This window comes from Pieris napi, chromosome 2 (genome assembly GCF_905475465.1).
Source record: "Pieris napi chromosome 2, ilPieNapi1.2, whole genome shotgun sequence".
NCBI lineage: Eukaryota > Metazoa > Arthropoda > Insecta > Lepidoptera > Pieridae > Pieris > Pieris napi.
In genome coordinates, this window is record NC_062235.1 from 6,794,302 (window position 1) to 6,810,465 (window position 16,164).

Below are 16,164 nucleotides of genomic sequence, written 5' to 3' on the forward strand. Positions count from 1 at the left end.
GTTTCTGGTCGTCTGCCATATTGTGAATGGCCGATAGAGATGGGGAAAAGTTCAGTGTGCTATGAGATTGATTTAGTTCAAATAATAGTGATCGCCTTAGCATTTGTGACCTTGCTTATTGTTATGAACTGGATGTGCAAGTACTACAGCTGCTCTTAGAAAGATGACTTGCCATACCCTTAACGTTTCGTTGACGCAAATTATCTTGATGGTGGGAACGCTTGTGGTTCTGGGCTTGTTATTCACGGTAATATGCAGTATTATTGAGGAGAAGGCGTAGACATGCCATTGAGCCAAAAAACGATTCAAAATGTCGACATGGATGTGAGAAGTTTCATAATGGTGGGATTTGCGTTTCTCATCTGGTTGATATCCATGCAATATATATGTAAGTATGTGTGTAGTTTGCCGGCCTTATAGTGGAATTATGGGACATGCAAAAGACAGATAACATGACTATCTGGTTTGAAACAACAAAATTGTCAAAGAAGTAAAGCCAAATGTTCAAATTTTAAAAGATGTTACAGCTATATAGATGGATTCTTTCATACGACTTAGGGTGATTAAAAAGTTTCTGCTTGTATTTGAAGCTTAATATTTTATACGGAAGTTCCATTTATTTCACTTCTAAATATTCCATTATATTGATTAAATACCAATAATAAATCAATGTCAATCTGTAACGCTTAGCCCAATTCGTCCTCGATACAAACATCTATACATCAATAAAGGAATAACATTTTTTTAAAGTTTTGTCAAATGTTTTCATAATATATATTTTCTATCTATCTTTCAAGACTTTTTATTGTATTTACTGATTAATTAGAATGTTTATAGCAGTATTAGTTAAGCGTTAAATCTCAACTCAGGAAAATATCGTGAAGTAATCAACAAATCTTAGGATGGGATTCATATCGGTAAAATATACTGTAAATGCCGTTGATTCAACACGTTTTTGACATATACCCCATACATACTTCCAAAATATATATAAGGCAATGGAGACAAATAATCTTTTTGTCTATAACGAAAAGTGATAAAGGACACAATTGCCAAATTGTTTCTTTGGGTAAAATCTAAATTCGTAACGCTGCCTCGACTTTTAGAGATTTTGTCACACGAACTTCCATTGAGGGTCGATTCGACCAAACAAGAGTAAATCTTAATCTTAGAATAAATCGTCAGTTAATCGAGAGTAAATCAATTTTATGTTTTACCATTACAAATTCTAAGAATAGTGGGCCTATTCGGGAATTGCTACTATACCGCCGTTTCGCACGGAATAACAGCTATTCCTAGAATAATGTAATGGCGTCAGTCAATCCAATCATCTGATTTCTGTCATTTCACAAATAATATGTATTCTGTGTTTTAATTTCAAGTCAACGCAACGCACTAAATTAATAGTCTGGCATTGTGTAATGAAATGTTTAAACAATTTATTATTTATTTATTTATTTTTAGATTTTTTATTTTCTATAATAGTATAAGATCCCGCTATACAACGACCTTCACCGAGATGCTTATTTAATGAAACGTATTTTATATTTAATTTAATATGTCAATAAATATAATCCATATGGGTTGTCTAGCAAATTTCAGTCCAGAGTATGTTTAATTAATAATTAAAAAAAAATATTTTTTTAAACATTTCACCGGTATGATTATTAGATAAATTCTATACCAATCGAAAGTATGAAGCCCATAGAATATGCAAACTTTATGCTGCCCATTCTTTTCCGGTCACAACTATCGGGTTGCCAGGTATAAACAGGTAAATCTGTACTAGCATTTTGCAACGGTCTGTTTATTGAATGAAATTTAAATGAAATTAAAGATTATTTTATTCTAAACACGGTGGTATAGGGTTGGCTGCGAAAAATCTGTCCAGAATTGCGGTTGTCGAATTTTCAAAAGTAAAATATTGCTCCGAGTGAATATGTGCGACTGAGAGGTCCCAACCGACCATCCCATGCGATAGAAGAGGACACAGCATAGCAGTTGTTTAAAGTCCGCCCACTTAAAGAAAGAGCGTGCGCATGCTATTTGGGCTTGGAAAAGAAAAGGATAGCGATGGACTCGTATATACTATGCATCATTTTGGAGTAGAGTGTCGCTATAAATACAATTGAAAAAACGTGCTACTATTTATTGTTGGGAAAAATGGCAAAAAAGTGTTTTTTGCTTTTAAAAACTGTGTATTAAAGTTAGCTTTTCGTAAAAAAAACACTTTAAATTTGACAATTTTGTTGAGCTACCCAGTGGGTCTCTTCAATTTGTAGGTTATCATACCACGTGTTACAAAAAGTGACCGTTTTGAATAAAAAATATAACGAAGAATTTCTTAATTTTAGTGCTGAATATACAGTAAATGTAAATGAGACACGTTTTGACACTGTGCACAGATTAGCGTTTTGCACTGATCATCATTCCAAGCTTAAATACAGATAAAAAATCACAAGTGTACGTTTTACGAATATTTAAAACCAGTAGGATTCATTGGGGATCATACACCTTTAAAGATAGAAGACATTGTCGAAAAAAGTGAAACAGAGAGTGATGACGACGAAGATTCAGAAGTTGAAGATCGTAGTTTTATGTCCGATGACTCGGATTCTGAATAATTAAAAAAAAAATGTATTTTAAATTTTTTACAATTAATAGAAGTAATTTTTTAATTGTTGTTTTTTTATTTTGTCTTATAATAAAAATAAAATTTTCAAGATTACCCTGATTAAAAAAATTCACTTTTATGGCTTTTGAATTTTTTCCAATAGTTTCAATTGATTTCAATTTCTCTGTTTACATTTATAGATTTATAATTTGCATGTAGTAAATTTTTTTTTTCAATCACTATTTTTAATCAGGGTAGTATTATATATGAATCACTATAACCTTCTTTTTTACTAAAAATGTATATATACTTTAGTGTTACATAAAAAATATACACATAAATAATTAATTGAGTTAAAAAAAAATAATAACTATTTCTTTATTTAAATAATAAACTACTCCAAAATGATGCATAGTATATACGAGTCCATCGCTATCCTTTTCTTTTCCAAGCCCAAATAGTATGCGCACGCTCTTTCTTTAAGTGGGCGGACTTTAAACAGCTGCTATGCTCTGTCCTCTTCTATCGCATGGGATGGTCGGTTGGGACCTCTCAGTCGCACACATTCACTCGGAGCAATATTTTACTTTTGAAAATTCGACAACCGCAATTCTGGACTGATTTTTCGCAGCCAACCCTATACCACCGTGTTTAGAATAAAATAATCTTTAATTTCATTTAAATTTCATTCAATAAACAGACCGTTGCAAAATGCTAGTACAGATTTACCTGTTTATACCTGGCAACCCGATAGTTGTGACCGGAAAAGAATGGGCAGCATAAAGTTTGCATATTCTATGGGCTTCATACTTTCGATTGGTATAGAATTTATCTAATAATCATACCGGTGAAATGTTTAAAAAAATATTTTTTTTTAATTATTAATTAAACATACTCTGGACTGAAATTTGCTAGACAACCCATATGGATTATATTTATTGACATATTAAATTAAATATAAAATACGTTTCATTAAATAAGCATCTCGGTGAAGGTCGTTGTATAGCGGGATCTTAGACCATAATATTAGAATGAAGTTCAACTAGGCTCAAATAAAAACTTTTTGTTGTCGTTTGACACCTGTTAAAAGCTACTTTTTCACACTATAATACGGCAAAATCGAGTTAACATGATGTATGCTCTTACACTGTCGCGTTGTAGAACAACATTTATTTGCCGAGTTTTATTTTCGTTCACCATTCTCTTTGCTATTCGCGTATTGTTATTCTTAGCGCAACTATACTATCGATTACGTGGAGAAACGACTATGGATTTACTCGAGATTAAAATCATGGAATAGATTATTCCTGGTATAGTTACTCGTGTATAAATTGAAGTTTATTCGAATCGACCCTTAGGCGCCTGTCAACAATATACACTTTACGTATAGCATTGTTATTGCTACATGGGTATTATTATACTAGACTATTACAAATTGTTTAATACTTCTTGCTAGTATTCAAAATCGATAGTTAAAAGTTAACGATTACTTAAAACTTTAAATAAACAATGATTTAAATAAATTAAAAATCTAATTATTAGCTGACAACGTGCTTCACTGTCCTTCGTTTCTTTATATTAACAGCCAATAAATTGTGACTAAGATGCACTGCAATGATGGCAATATACTTAATTGCACGACACAAGATGCCCGCAGGATACAATTTACTTTTGATGACTCTAAATACCAGCCTGCCTATAAACGGAACTAAACTTCGGTGATCCATAGTCGTATAAACAAAATGAATGCAAAAATGTTCCAATGTTATTTCCCGTAAGAAACTTCTCTAAAGACATAAATTTCCAACGGAATCCATTGTAAACAGGAACTAAACGTATCTTTTACAAACTAGATTAAACTTTTCACCGTCCACCGGAAACTGAATTGGATTTTAATATTAATTAGAAATTGCTGTAGCTGCGGCCTTTTTGTGCATTGTTTAGTTTCGTTGTTAAGAATTTACTATATCAAGATCAACTTATAACAGATCCAACAATATAAAAATATTTAATAGATATATAATGATTAAGTAGTCGCAAGTAGATGTAATAAACGATGTATATATACGACCACATTTGTGAGTTCAAAATTACCATTTGTACAGTGGGTACACTAGTGATTCACCAATAACTCGAATTTTTGATATAAGGTATTCGAATAGTCGAGTATATTGTTGGCAGGCGCTTCGGGAACAGAATCTCTTCAGGCCAAAAGCGCTAAGGATTTATTTTACAGAAACATACGTAGTGTATGAACAAATTTTTAATAAAATATGTATCTACCAGACCTTTGAGCCAATAACGTATATTCATTTATAAACTTAAAAGTAGGTACTTCTGCTATAAGCAGTACTAATTATTAAAAAAAATATATAAAAATATAGTGGTAATATTTTTATATATTTTTTTTATTTAAGACATTACATTAATTTCAACACTTGGATGTTATTCTTATTTTTTCTGCATTATTGATATCATAAATGGATATCAAATTTATTATTTTAAAGTTACTGACTGCCTCCTGTATCTTTAAATAGCTAAATTATTTTATTGAAAAACAAATGTGACTAAATATACAAAAAACAAAATTATGTTTCTACTGTTGTACTAAATTTGAAATGAATCCCTTTATAAGTACAGATTACATTGTATACATATAATGTGCTATTTGTTATAAATAATTCATATTAAGCCTCTCGACCTCTATATATTATTAATCTGTTCACTAGCTACGTTAAATATTTCACTTTAGGAATTATACAGTTAAGGCAATCAAAGCTTTAATGCTTTGCACCACTACCATTTTAGATTCCCGTCAAAAGCAAATATGATTTGCTTTGTAGACACGCTAATTAGACAGGTTTGTATTGAACCCACAATAGCGTGAATAGTTCAAGAGGAATACTACTGATTTTGACTTGTTTTGAAGTCTTAACACAAACATGTCTGATAATGGTTATATTTTAGGTAAGTAATATGTATGCTTACGAATACTCGTTTTTAGGCTATTTACACCACATTTGGACGAATAACGAATAATAATGTTTTGATCAAATCTTTAAAGTTGACAATTCATTTCACTTTCTATTGGTGTGTTAGTGTCCTAGTTTAATAACTTTTCGACATCTATATATATATAATATATATGTATATACATAATATATATAGTTATTGCACCGAATGGCGGTAAGTATTACTATGTGAATAAACGTCGTACGCGTCTAGTTATTTACATGCGTAAGGGTGCGTCTACATCTGGCGCATATGCCGCGAACGTGCATCTTTGTTCCTGCGCCGCCCGCGCGCAGTTCGCTCGCAACCTAAGCGCCGTACGCGATCAGCGCGCGGGCGGGCGGCGCGCTATCGACTCGCGTCTTCCTTCCGCCCACACCAGTAAACGAAACTGTAAGCGCGAGAATTGAGTGCGCGCCTAGCATGAGTTGCGCTAAAGAGGTGCACCAAACCATTGCCGTGACTGCACACGCGCAGCTCACAAATGGCTCGCGAGCTGCACATTCGCCAGATGTGGACACACCCTTAGACATATGTGCTCTATAAATGCACGTTTGATTACTTAAGTAAGACTGGGATATTTCCCACGAAATAATATTTTTTCGGTTTCGGTACACACAGAACACTTTGCTTAAAGTATATCCACTACTTGGACGGAAGCCTTATGGTGGTGTGATAGATTTCGAACAATATGCAGATAAAGTGAAATTAAAATAAGGCATATATATATTATATTAACTTCACATGCTAATTATTGTCAATGTTAAATGTCAGGTAAAAAAACGACCGGAATTGGAGGGACTTTTGTCTTGTTAGTACATTAAACAGTTCGTTTTATTGTTCCTTTTAAAGGTTCTGTTTTTTTTTTTTAAAGACAATTCACACCAATTGACCTAGTCCCATGCTAAGCTGGTGAAGCTTGTGTTATGGGCACTAGGCAATGGATATACACACATATTATAGATAGATAGACATATAAATACATATTTAAACACCCAAGACATAAGCACAACACCAAATGCTCATCACATCGATGTTCGTCTCAGCCGGGGATCGAACCCGGGACCCATGGATTCGCAGTCAGGGGTACTAACCACTAGACCAATGAGTCGTCTGTAATCAATATATTCATGGAATTTTAAAGATAATTCAACTAATTAACTTAACTTTTATTATAATTATTAACATTTAATCAACACTTAAAGCTCTAAATGAACCCGGCATTCCGGCGTATTCGTAACTAAACCTATCCTTTGGCCGTAGAGATTCATCAGTGCACATTTTACTTCTTTCTTCTAGATGCTTCTTGAATTCATCAGAATACAGTTCATTTTGCCAGTCATCTGGAACGTAGTATGTATAGTTATGGATTACATAATTGGTTGAGAGCAAAGTACAAAGCTATAAAAATCAACACAAACCTTGAACAATATTTTTTCGTTTAGCTTAGTAATATTGAGATATTTTCTATACTTGCTTGGTATACAAATTACAAAGACTATTTAAAAAAAGGGTGCGTGTACTTATGTACGCGCGTAAGAAGTTATTCTTCTTTGGCATTATTATAAATAGTTTTTGATTGCATGCAAATAATTAATTACAATTAAATAATCAAAGACTGGAAAAGGAGTCATTATAGTCAATAAAGTTCAGTTTACATTTGAAAAATTAAATAAATAAATATTTATTATTATTCTCTTACATTAAGTGTAACATAAATTCTATTATTATTCGAATGTTGTTTTTAAATTATGTCCAATGCCGTAGCATCTTCCGTGGGCAACTTCATTCTGTTAATTTTGTGTCACGGTGCGCGCGCATCGTAAAATTTCACTCTCATCAATTTTTCATAACGCGCCTAAACAAGTATAACTTCAAAAAGATATTTCTATTCAGAATTATCTTTCATCTGTTCCTTCAATCAGAAGTTACGCGTCATAATCTATAAATAAATTGAACCAACCGTGAATTTCTCTAATAGATTTCTCATTTCCACCAAACTCAATTGGAATAACATCTTTACCAAGGACATCGTACAGTTCACTCCAAGTTCTATACACGTGTATCCGGCTTATTAACTTCGGCGAGAGCACTTGCTTTAAAAGAGCTACAAAAGCGTCAACATACTTTGATGTTGTTATACAATGTACACCTTTTACTCTCGTTCCATATGCTCCCTGGAACGTAATTGGCAGCTTAAAAATAATCTTAAGTCGACCTGATTGCGCGCCTACTCAGCTCATTATACACGCCTCGTCTGAACATTTGTAAGAAATAACAACATATTTGCTTTCCATTCATAAACACGGCCACGGCGGCTTATGTCTATTGAGACTTGGCGTTTGAAATTATTTTCGTGCACATGTGTGTGCCAGTGCAATGCAGTTACAGTACTACGAGGGAACGGCTGCTGGACACGAGCTTTACATGCTCATCCGCGGAATGAGCGTGTTCATACAACTTCCAGACTACCCTTGAAATATTTCTTGTATGCTAAATGGCGCATTTTATATATTTTCAGCCCATCCCGAGAATCACACTTAAAGTTTAACAACACAAAGAATTAAAATATAAGTGGAGACGACATTTGATTAAGATTTTATCACAATATAGAATTTAATAAATAAATAAAAATACTATCAACAGTAATACTCCTCTTTTGGGGTTTTTGAAATTAAGTAATTAGGCTTTTTTGTACTAATTACTAAATTTTGTAGTTCTCTTATTATCATCTAAACATCTAAAGATTTGTGAGACTCTGCTTTGGAATCTAATCGCTGATTATTACAACCTATCTCTTAATTAACGACTGTTTTATTAAGGTTTTTATGTTTCTGTTTAACAAAAATTTAATTACTCACCATAGTTATTGTAGCAACATCCTTCAGTTCAAATGGATTTTGTTTGGATACTAGATCGAATACATTTATATTCAAAAGATCTACACACATATGCATAGCAGATACATTGTCTACTTGCATAATATATTCAATCATCTGAAAAGTAAAAATAATTTATTTATATAAATAAAAAGTTCTGTTATTTCAAAACTTCCCCGATCAGGGCAAAGTGACAACTTGATCGATGGTGATGATATTAATATATCCCTAATGGGAAAGGCAAAGGACTTTAGTCCATATAGCCAGGTCTTGTTCTTGGTAATAATTGGAGAATTTTGGTAGTTTTACAGGCTTACAGGTAGTTAGGATCCATCTTGGACCGACAATATGATGGTTTGTTTTCGACATATAGATTACTATAAACTATACGTGACATGATTAGATTAATTTAAATAGATAATTATTGACCCTGTTTGCGACGACAGTGTTTGGCGTTTAGCTTCAATGAAGATCTTTGCATCCTTGAAGACGCCAAAATTGTCTGCCTCAAAAGTCAAATGGTTGGGACATGTGCACCGAATGGCGGACGACAGAAACCAACCTTACTGAACTCACTACCTGGTGCCAAGAGATAACCCGGTAGTTCGATGCTGCGTTGGGATGAAGTAGTCAAGAACCTCAAAAAATTGGTGTTCGAAGTTGGGCGCAAGAAGCACGAGACATTGATATGGCGAAATAATGCGAAGACTAATGCCCATAAGGGGCTGTACAGCTATTGATGATGAGAATGATGACATTTCATCATCATCATCGATAAATTGTATATTTAAAAAATACCGTGTTCTCTGAATAATAAATATGCAGTACCTAATAGCTTGTGTCCCTCTCCACACGAGATGGGGAACTATGAAAAGAAAAGTAATTTTTAAGACAATTATTGCAAATGTTTATTAATTGTATTAACTCACTCGGATTGAATTTTTGTGCAGTTCAGTTATTTGTGATGATTTCTTAATATCACTCCAGAATTTCATTATGAATATTCTTGCGTTGTCTTTTGAATAGTTGGGTAAAATAACAGGAGTCCTGAAATATTTGATAAACAATATAAAGTCAATATACGAAGAAAGATATAAATAATTGGATTTTGATTTTATTTATTCTGTTTAATTTAAAACCATAATAAGGGAAAATTTAAACGTTATCAAAACAGTTTACCAGACTGGTTTGGCCAATTTAACTTATCTCTGTTGAGACTAGGCACATAAATGAAAATTAAATTTTAATAATAAATAAACAAATTTACTCTAGAGATATAGGAACATAAGCATGTTCGCTGAGAGTGCACTCTTTATTTTAAAACTCTACTGGAAATGAATCCACAATCCGACAGCTTCATTGCGAGACATTGCTTTTATTTTACCTCCGAACTCGAAGCCCAATGTCTCCTCGTTCATGCCAACCACTAGACCAATGAGACAGACATTTCATTTAACATTTTCTTTCAATCCTAGCGTCAATCAATTAAGGGTTTTAACAAAAACCTATTAATTGTTTCAACAACTTTGCACATGCCAAGTGGACAAAATAAAATATTCAGTATTCTGTAAAAACTTACACGATCTCAAACAGTTCTTTTAAATCACTTTTCCTATCCGAAAATTGAAAATAATGTGGTAGCAAAGTTCTCAAAGTGCAAGATTTGTCTAATAAAGTTTTGACTCGCTCTATTGATCCTTTCGCCCCGAGAATGCTCATTTTAAGATAGTTTGTGCCTGGAATAAAATGTGGTTAAGCTTAAAAGCAAGTTTTTCGTTGTGAAAAAATCATGATTATATGAACCTCACAAGAAGAGACATAGTTAGACAACTTTTTAGCCAAAACAAGATTAATACTTTAAATTTTCGATTAACGGTGGCCATTCCGTACGTAATATTTAATAATATTACGTAATATTTAATAATATTACGTAATATTTTGTACGAGTAGTTTTCCAAAACTTAAACAACTCAAACACTCATATTGACTTGCAAATACTATTTTTTTTAAATTATATAACTCACTGAAGTTTTTGCTTCTGAAGTGTGGCTGTTTTTCAATCCATTCTCTTATGATTTCTAGAATTTTTTCCATACCACCTTTTCCTAAATTAATATTTTGTATCCCAAGTTCACTGCATTCATTTGATAAGTGTAATATTGATTTCTTCGGTTTAAAATCCATTATTTCACAAGTAAATATAAATAGACGAAATACATTCGTACTCGATGCAGTCGAAAGTTAACTGGTTATTATAAACTCGTGAGTTGTTTTTATTATGTATTTTTTATGACAACGGTCGCATTATCTTACGGAAAAATAAGAATAGATATGACTATAACATAGGAGAAATAGGAGAAATTATACAAGTTGACATAGAAAATTCTTTATTTAAAATATTAAAAGTTAGGAGTATTTTTTGCGATCTACCTCGGTAAATTTAATAATATAACTAACGTTTATACATAGATACGGTAGTTTATATCTTCTAACAATAAACGTAGGATTGGGTCTATGGTTAAGTTATAGCTCTTAATTATCGTTTCTGAGTACCGCTGTAAGACTGGAGGTCATTCAATGTTAAACAGGATAATTATTGCCTAGAGGCGGTAGAACGTCAATTACATTCGAAACTTGAGGGTATTAAAGTAACTGTTTTTGATCATTTCGTGCAAGCTTTTAGAGTAAAGTAGATCACACGTTCTCAGATTCAAATCTTGCCTGATCCTATAGCGAATTTCTATGACATTTTTATAGTCGTTAAAAGTTAGGAACTTAGATGTGTTTGAACCTGCTCTCGGATTAGTACGAAAGTAATATGGCAATAAAGATTAAAAATAAACAATTAAATTCTAAATAAAAAAATATGTTCAGGTGATTTTAAATGCTTCGAAGTCAAACTCATCATACAACAATGTCAGTAAAATATTATAAAGATTTTAGTATTAAATAATTTATGGTATGAAAGATATATACTAGCTGATTCTCAGACATACTGAATATGCATAAAAGATTTTGTAAGAATGGGTCGAGCCGTTTCGGAGGAGTATGGGTGACACGATACACATAGTGACACGAGAATTTTATATATTAGATATACGATTCACGTACTAAAATAAGTATACAATTAATTACACTTGTCACATTTATCTTAAAACTTTGCCATTAAAAATTTTTGCTTAATCAACACTCAGCAGCCGAAATGTGCCGGGCAAACCAGCGTACTCCTCACTAAACATGAGATTTGGCCTGCAGCTCTCAACAGTGCTCGCAGAGCTTATATCCTGAAAGTATTTCTTGAAACCCTCGTCGCTTAAAGCCTCGATCCAATCGTCTAAAAATATTCGTCTTAATAAATAACTATTACTATATATACTAACAGCTCTCAACACATCTGCTCATAGTCTAGCAGACTGATTGCAAGATAAAGACTTATATAAAAAAAAATACTATTAAAAAAAGACTCGCTATGATTCTGAGTTGTAAAAAAGAAGTTATCTTATTCGTTTCTACATATAAGATGTTAGCGTTGTAATTGCATTTTTTTAAAGTAATGATAACCCGGCAAAACGATAGTATCGTTTTGAATGTAACCAAGTACCTACTTTTGTTTACGTATACGTCAAGTACGGATTGCGGGTGCGAGAAAGAAAACTTTGTTTCGATCGGAACATTTCGTCCACACTACATACATACATACATACATGTTATTATGACTTCTACCATTGCAAACATAAGTATTTGATTTATAGTTTTTAAATATAACACAAACCATGTATCTCTTTTTCCGTTTTTTCATAGCCACCAAAATCAGCTGGAATTATTTCCCTTCCAATTAAATCATAGATTTCTTCCCACGTTTTAAATACCTTTATTCGTTTTATTATCTTTGGCTTCAGTACTTGTTTCAATATACCGATCAATGTGTCGATTACTTTAGATGTTGTTACAAAATATATTCCTTTGAGACGCATCCCGTGACCTTCCTTGAAATTTAATTAATTTATTAATAACACGTATACGTAAGTAAAAATTACCCTTATTCATACAAATTAAAACTACAATTGCACCATTTTAACTACTAATCTATCTCTTTTCATTACAGCGTAAACACCGTTTGACAAAGAGTGACAAGTGTACTGTTATTGAAAGATTTAGTGTGGATTTAGACTGATTTAGTTTTTATGAATAATTGGTATATAATTTTATTTATCGCAGCAAAATTGCAGAGTATTTATCATTTCTATACTTTCCATAGAATTATATATTATGGCGACCGTTTTATATGAGAAGTGATAGAGAAAAAAAGTAGTGTGTAGCGTCTTCAAAAGTAACTAATAATAACATTAAAAGAATATATATATGGTGCTAAAATACGATTATAATTATAATACTAAACTTACAAACAAAACTGTTAATGTTTTTCGTAAATCCATGAGGTTCAAATTTTTTATCAATTCCACTATGCTTTTAACTTCAGTTAAGTCGAAAATTCCAATGTATTCTCCTACACAGTCACATTGCTTCATGTATTCACCAATCTACAAATAATGAAATTGTGGACAATAAAAGATTTTGTCCAATTTATACATTATTACTGTAAGGTTATAAAGTTAGCCTAATTTTAACCTAGGTTACCGATGCGAAATCTAATTGGTAAAATTGGCGGGAAATTATATTGCGTAGATGACTTTTTTTTTTTTTTTTTTTGGAGTTTATGGCCTGGTATCTAGACCTTTAGGCCAATTGCGTAGATGACGCCTCGAGAATTCCACAGACTATGAATTCTTTCGAAATGTCAACGCTATAAAATATTTATTATATTGTAGTCTGTATGCACTATGTAGTGTATATACTAGTATTCTAGTTATGATTAATTTGACTATAAAGTAAAGGAGAAATATAAATAGGTAAAGTTTGTTTTTTTTTTAGATTTAGACTAAATATCTGGATATTATAACAAATATTTCCACGCAAATGGAATCTTGATGAGAACATCAAGATTATTAATATATAAATGAAATCTTGTCTTGTTAACTAATCTTATAAAAATATAATGTGGGGTGTAAAGTTCTTACCAACATAGTATATTTCATGGCTTGCGTTATCTCTGCCGCCTGCAAACTATCGTAGACTTTTACTGTAAAAACTCGGTAGTGGTCCTTCGAAAGCTGTGGAAGGACGATCGGCCTTCTGCAAGATACATTTATAAATATTATACTTAAGTATTTGTAATACCCAGATTATATGAATACATACTTACATAACTTTAAATACATCTTCAAAATCCTTCTTCGCATCAAAACACTTAAAGTGATCAGGCATAAGAGTCCGTAAAGTACACATCTTGTCAAGTCTCTGCTTAGTAACTTCTATCGATCCCTTCGATATAATAATGTTGGCTCGCAATAAATTGTGAGCTAAAAAGGTAGGAGACAGTCATTGGCGTATGTAGTATGTATTTTCTATTCAAATATGTTAGTTAGTCTAATATATACGAGTGTAACTACACAATTTTTTTTATAAAGATGGCCACAGCCCGACCTATAGTTCCCTATTTCTTCGATATCTTATTTGCGTTTATTTATTTAAGCATACATTTAAATAATTATGATATACAAACATAAACCACTTCTCAATAGCCTTGTTTTTCATCGACGTTCGTACGTAATAGATAAAAAGTGAGTGATGCATATTTACTTTTTAACGCATCAAACGTAAAATTAATAATTTACTTCTTACATTATGAATGGCACATCCAAATCTCTATTGCTAACCACAACTGATGCATTCGAAACGTTGAATATTTTTTATTTTCTGTGAACAAACGACAATTAATACTTAATATGTATTAATTGTCGTTTGTTTAATGTTAAGTTTCAGTTTTCTTTTATTTTTGTTTATTAATGTATGTACTTACTTATGTTTTCTGTTTCATATATATTTTTTATCCATGTAATCTGTTTTGGATTGTCTAAGTGTTTTGCTTTATAATATGTATGTTAGCTGTAAGATTACTAATAAATAAATGAAGAATTAGCGTTTTCAAATGTTTGTTAGTCAGAATTATGTCATTTAAATTGACATACCAAACAGCTCGAAAACAATATTGTTAGTTCTATGTGTTCAAATTATTTGTATTGCTTTACATATATTTTTCGAAAGGGTAGCTTCCATAAAAGACACTTAAAATTCCCGTTTAACTAACCCGCAACAATCTGCGAGCTCCACATGGATGTTCCAAATGTTAAGTCGTAAATTTAAAAAAAAATACTTTCTGCCGCAGCTAACAAAAAGAGCTGGTGCCCTTGAAACACCTGCACAGATGTTCTTAGACATGTTCAGATATAGTTTCGAGGATTATATAAAATATATTGATGCAACTCTCATTCAATCAATTAAACAAAGCATTTTAGTCTTTGAAATAAATTGAATGTTTTTGAGTAACAATCCAATTAGTTAAATTATTAAACAAACATGTATTAAATTATACTCACTAAAGTCTTTTCTTCTGAAATGTGGCTGCTCTTCCAACCACTGTCTAACTAATTTAATGGCATCTTCCATTTCGCTTTCATCTTTAAAATTGATATTTTTATACACATACTGTAATGTGTCAAATCTTAACTTCAAAAATTGCTTTTTCGGTTTGTATTCCATGTCTTTTTTCCACCGCAATAAGCAAACTACTGACAGTAAGAAGTCTTATAGCATGAGTGAAGAGTAAATATTAATATAAGCATCTTTGATTGAGAGGTTTAGTGGTAGGAGAAATATATAATATTATATTTTCATAGTACACATACAGATTCTTAGTAGTGTTATTGGACACTTTCTTATATTAAATATCCTTTTTCGTAAATTAGGTTCGTTTTAAGTTAGGTTAGACCGTAATGTTAAATGATATTTTTGTGCAGAGACAATTTATTAAAAAAAATCTTGTTCATAAATATAAGCTTCGATTTTTAAATCCATGTTATATACGAACACGAAAATCCTTCGCTATGCATAGACATAAATTTGTTTAAAATTGGTCCTTGGCTAGAAATTTTCCACGATGTACCTATACGCCCGTACTCTGTAACTTCCAATAGCGACAGCGATTCCGACCCTACATTTTTGTTCGCAATTTTGATGTTGTTCTCTCAATATCCATAGGGCTTATGTTTTGTTCCTCGCGAACCCCTAGGTCGCAACCTTGACAAAAACTCTTCATCCAACAGCGATACTGACAGGGATCCCACTGAAGGAGAGAACAGAGTACGGGCGCAGCTCACCACCAGATCAGATCATCGGTACAACTTAAATTTGGTTTTAACCTTTTGCTTATAGCTTGTGGATTCCTTAGCACTATGACCAAGGGCTTAGTTTGCACTTTTAGTAAGTGGAAAGAAAATACCAATGCTGTGCTTTGACAATGTGATTTGTTAAAGATCCTATATATTTGAGTTAGTAATAATACTGTTAAAATTAAAAAAAAATCAAGACGAAAAAAAGTGAATTACTAACTTATTCTTACTTATATTGAAATATAATTCCGAAAAAACTTATAGATATTCCTTTTGATAAAATTTAATTCAATTAGAATATAAAGTACATCTAATTAATCAAGGCCAATTCTAATTCCGAGAACGGTATAAAGACATCAAAGATTGTCCA

The 16,164-nt window shown here is 32.0% G+C and overlaps 1 protein-coding gene across 1 annotated transcript; it reads right to left on the reverse strand.

The window, feature by feature from the left end:
* Window positions 1-6,774: 6,774 nt before the first annotated feature.
* Window positions 6,775-15,196, reverse strand: LOC125057671. Its single transcript, XM_047661469.1, has 12 exons — window positions 15,003-15,196; window positions 13,769-13,925; window positions 13,584-13,698; window positions 12,909-13,046; window positions 12,278-12,491; window positions 11,690-11,839; window positions 10,530-10,745; window positions 10,085-10,241; window positions 9,435-9,552; window positions 8,488-8,622; window positions 7,590-7,803; window positions 6,775-6,969 (listed from the first exon to the last, which is right to left on the reverse strand). The coding sequence occupies exons 1-12, from the start codon at window positions 15,163-15,165 to the stop codon at window positions 6,815-6,817; spliced, it is 1,932 nt and encodes a 643-aa protein (XP_047517425.1). The 5' UTR covers window positions 15,166-15,196; the 3' UTR covers window positions 6,775-6,814.
* Window positions 15,197-16,164: the final 968 nt, after the last annotated feature.

Coding starts and splice junctions, on each gene's coding strand:
- LOC125057671 (XM_047661469.1), bottom strand. CDS start 15,165: ATGGAATACAAACCGAAAAAGCAATTTTTGAAGTTAAGATTTGACACA. Junction 11,840..12,277: donor AACGGAAAAAGAGATACATG/GTTTGTGTTATA, acceptor GAATATTTTTAG/ACGATTGGATCGAGGCTTTA. Junction 6,970..7,589: donor ATCTATTAGAGAAATTCACG/GTTGGTTCAATT, acceptor ACTACGTTCCAG/ATGACTGGCAAAATGAACTG.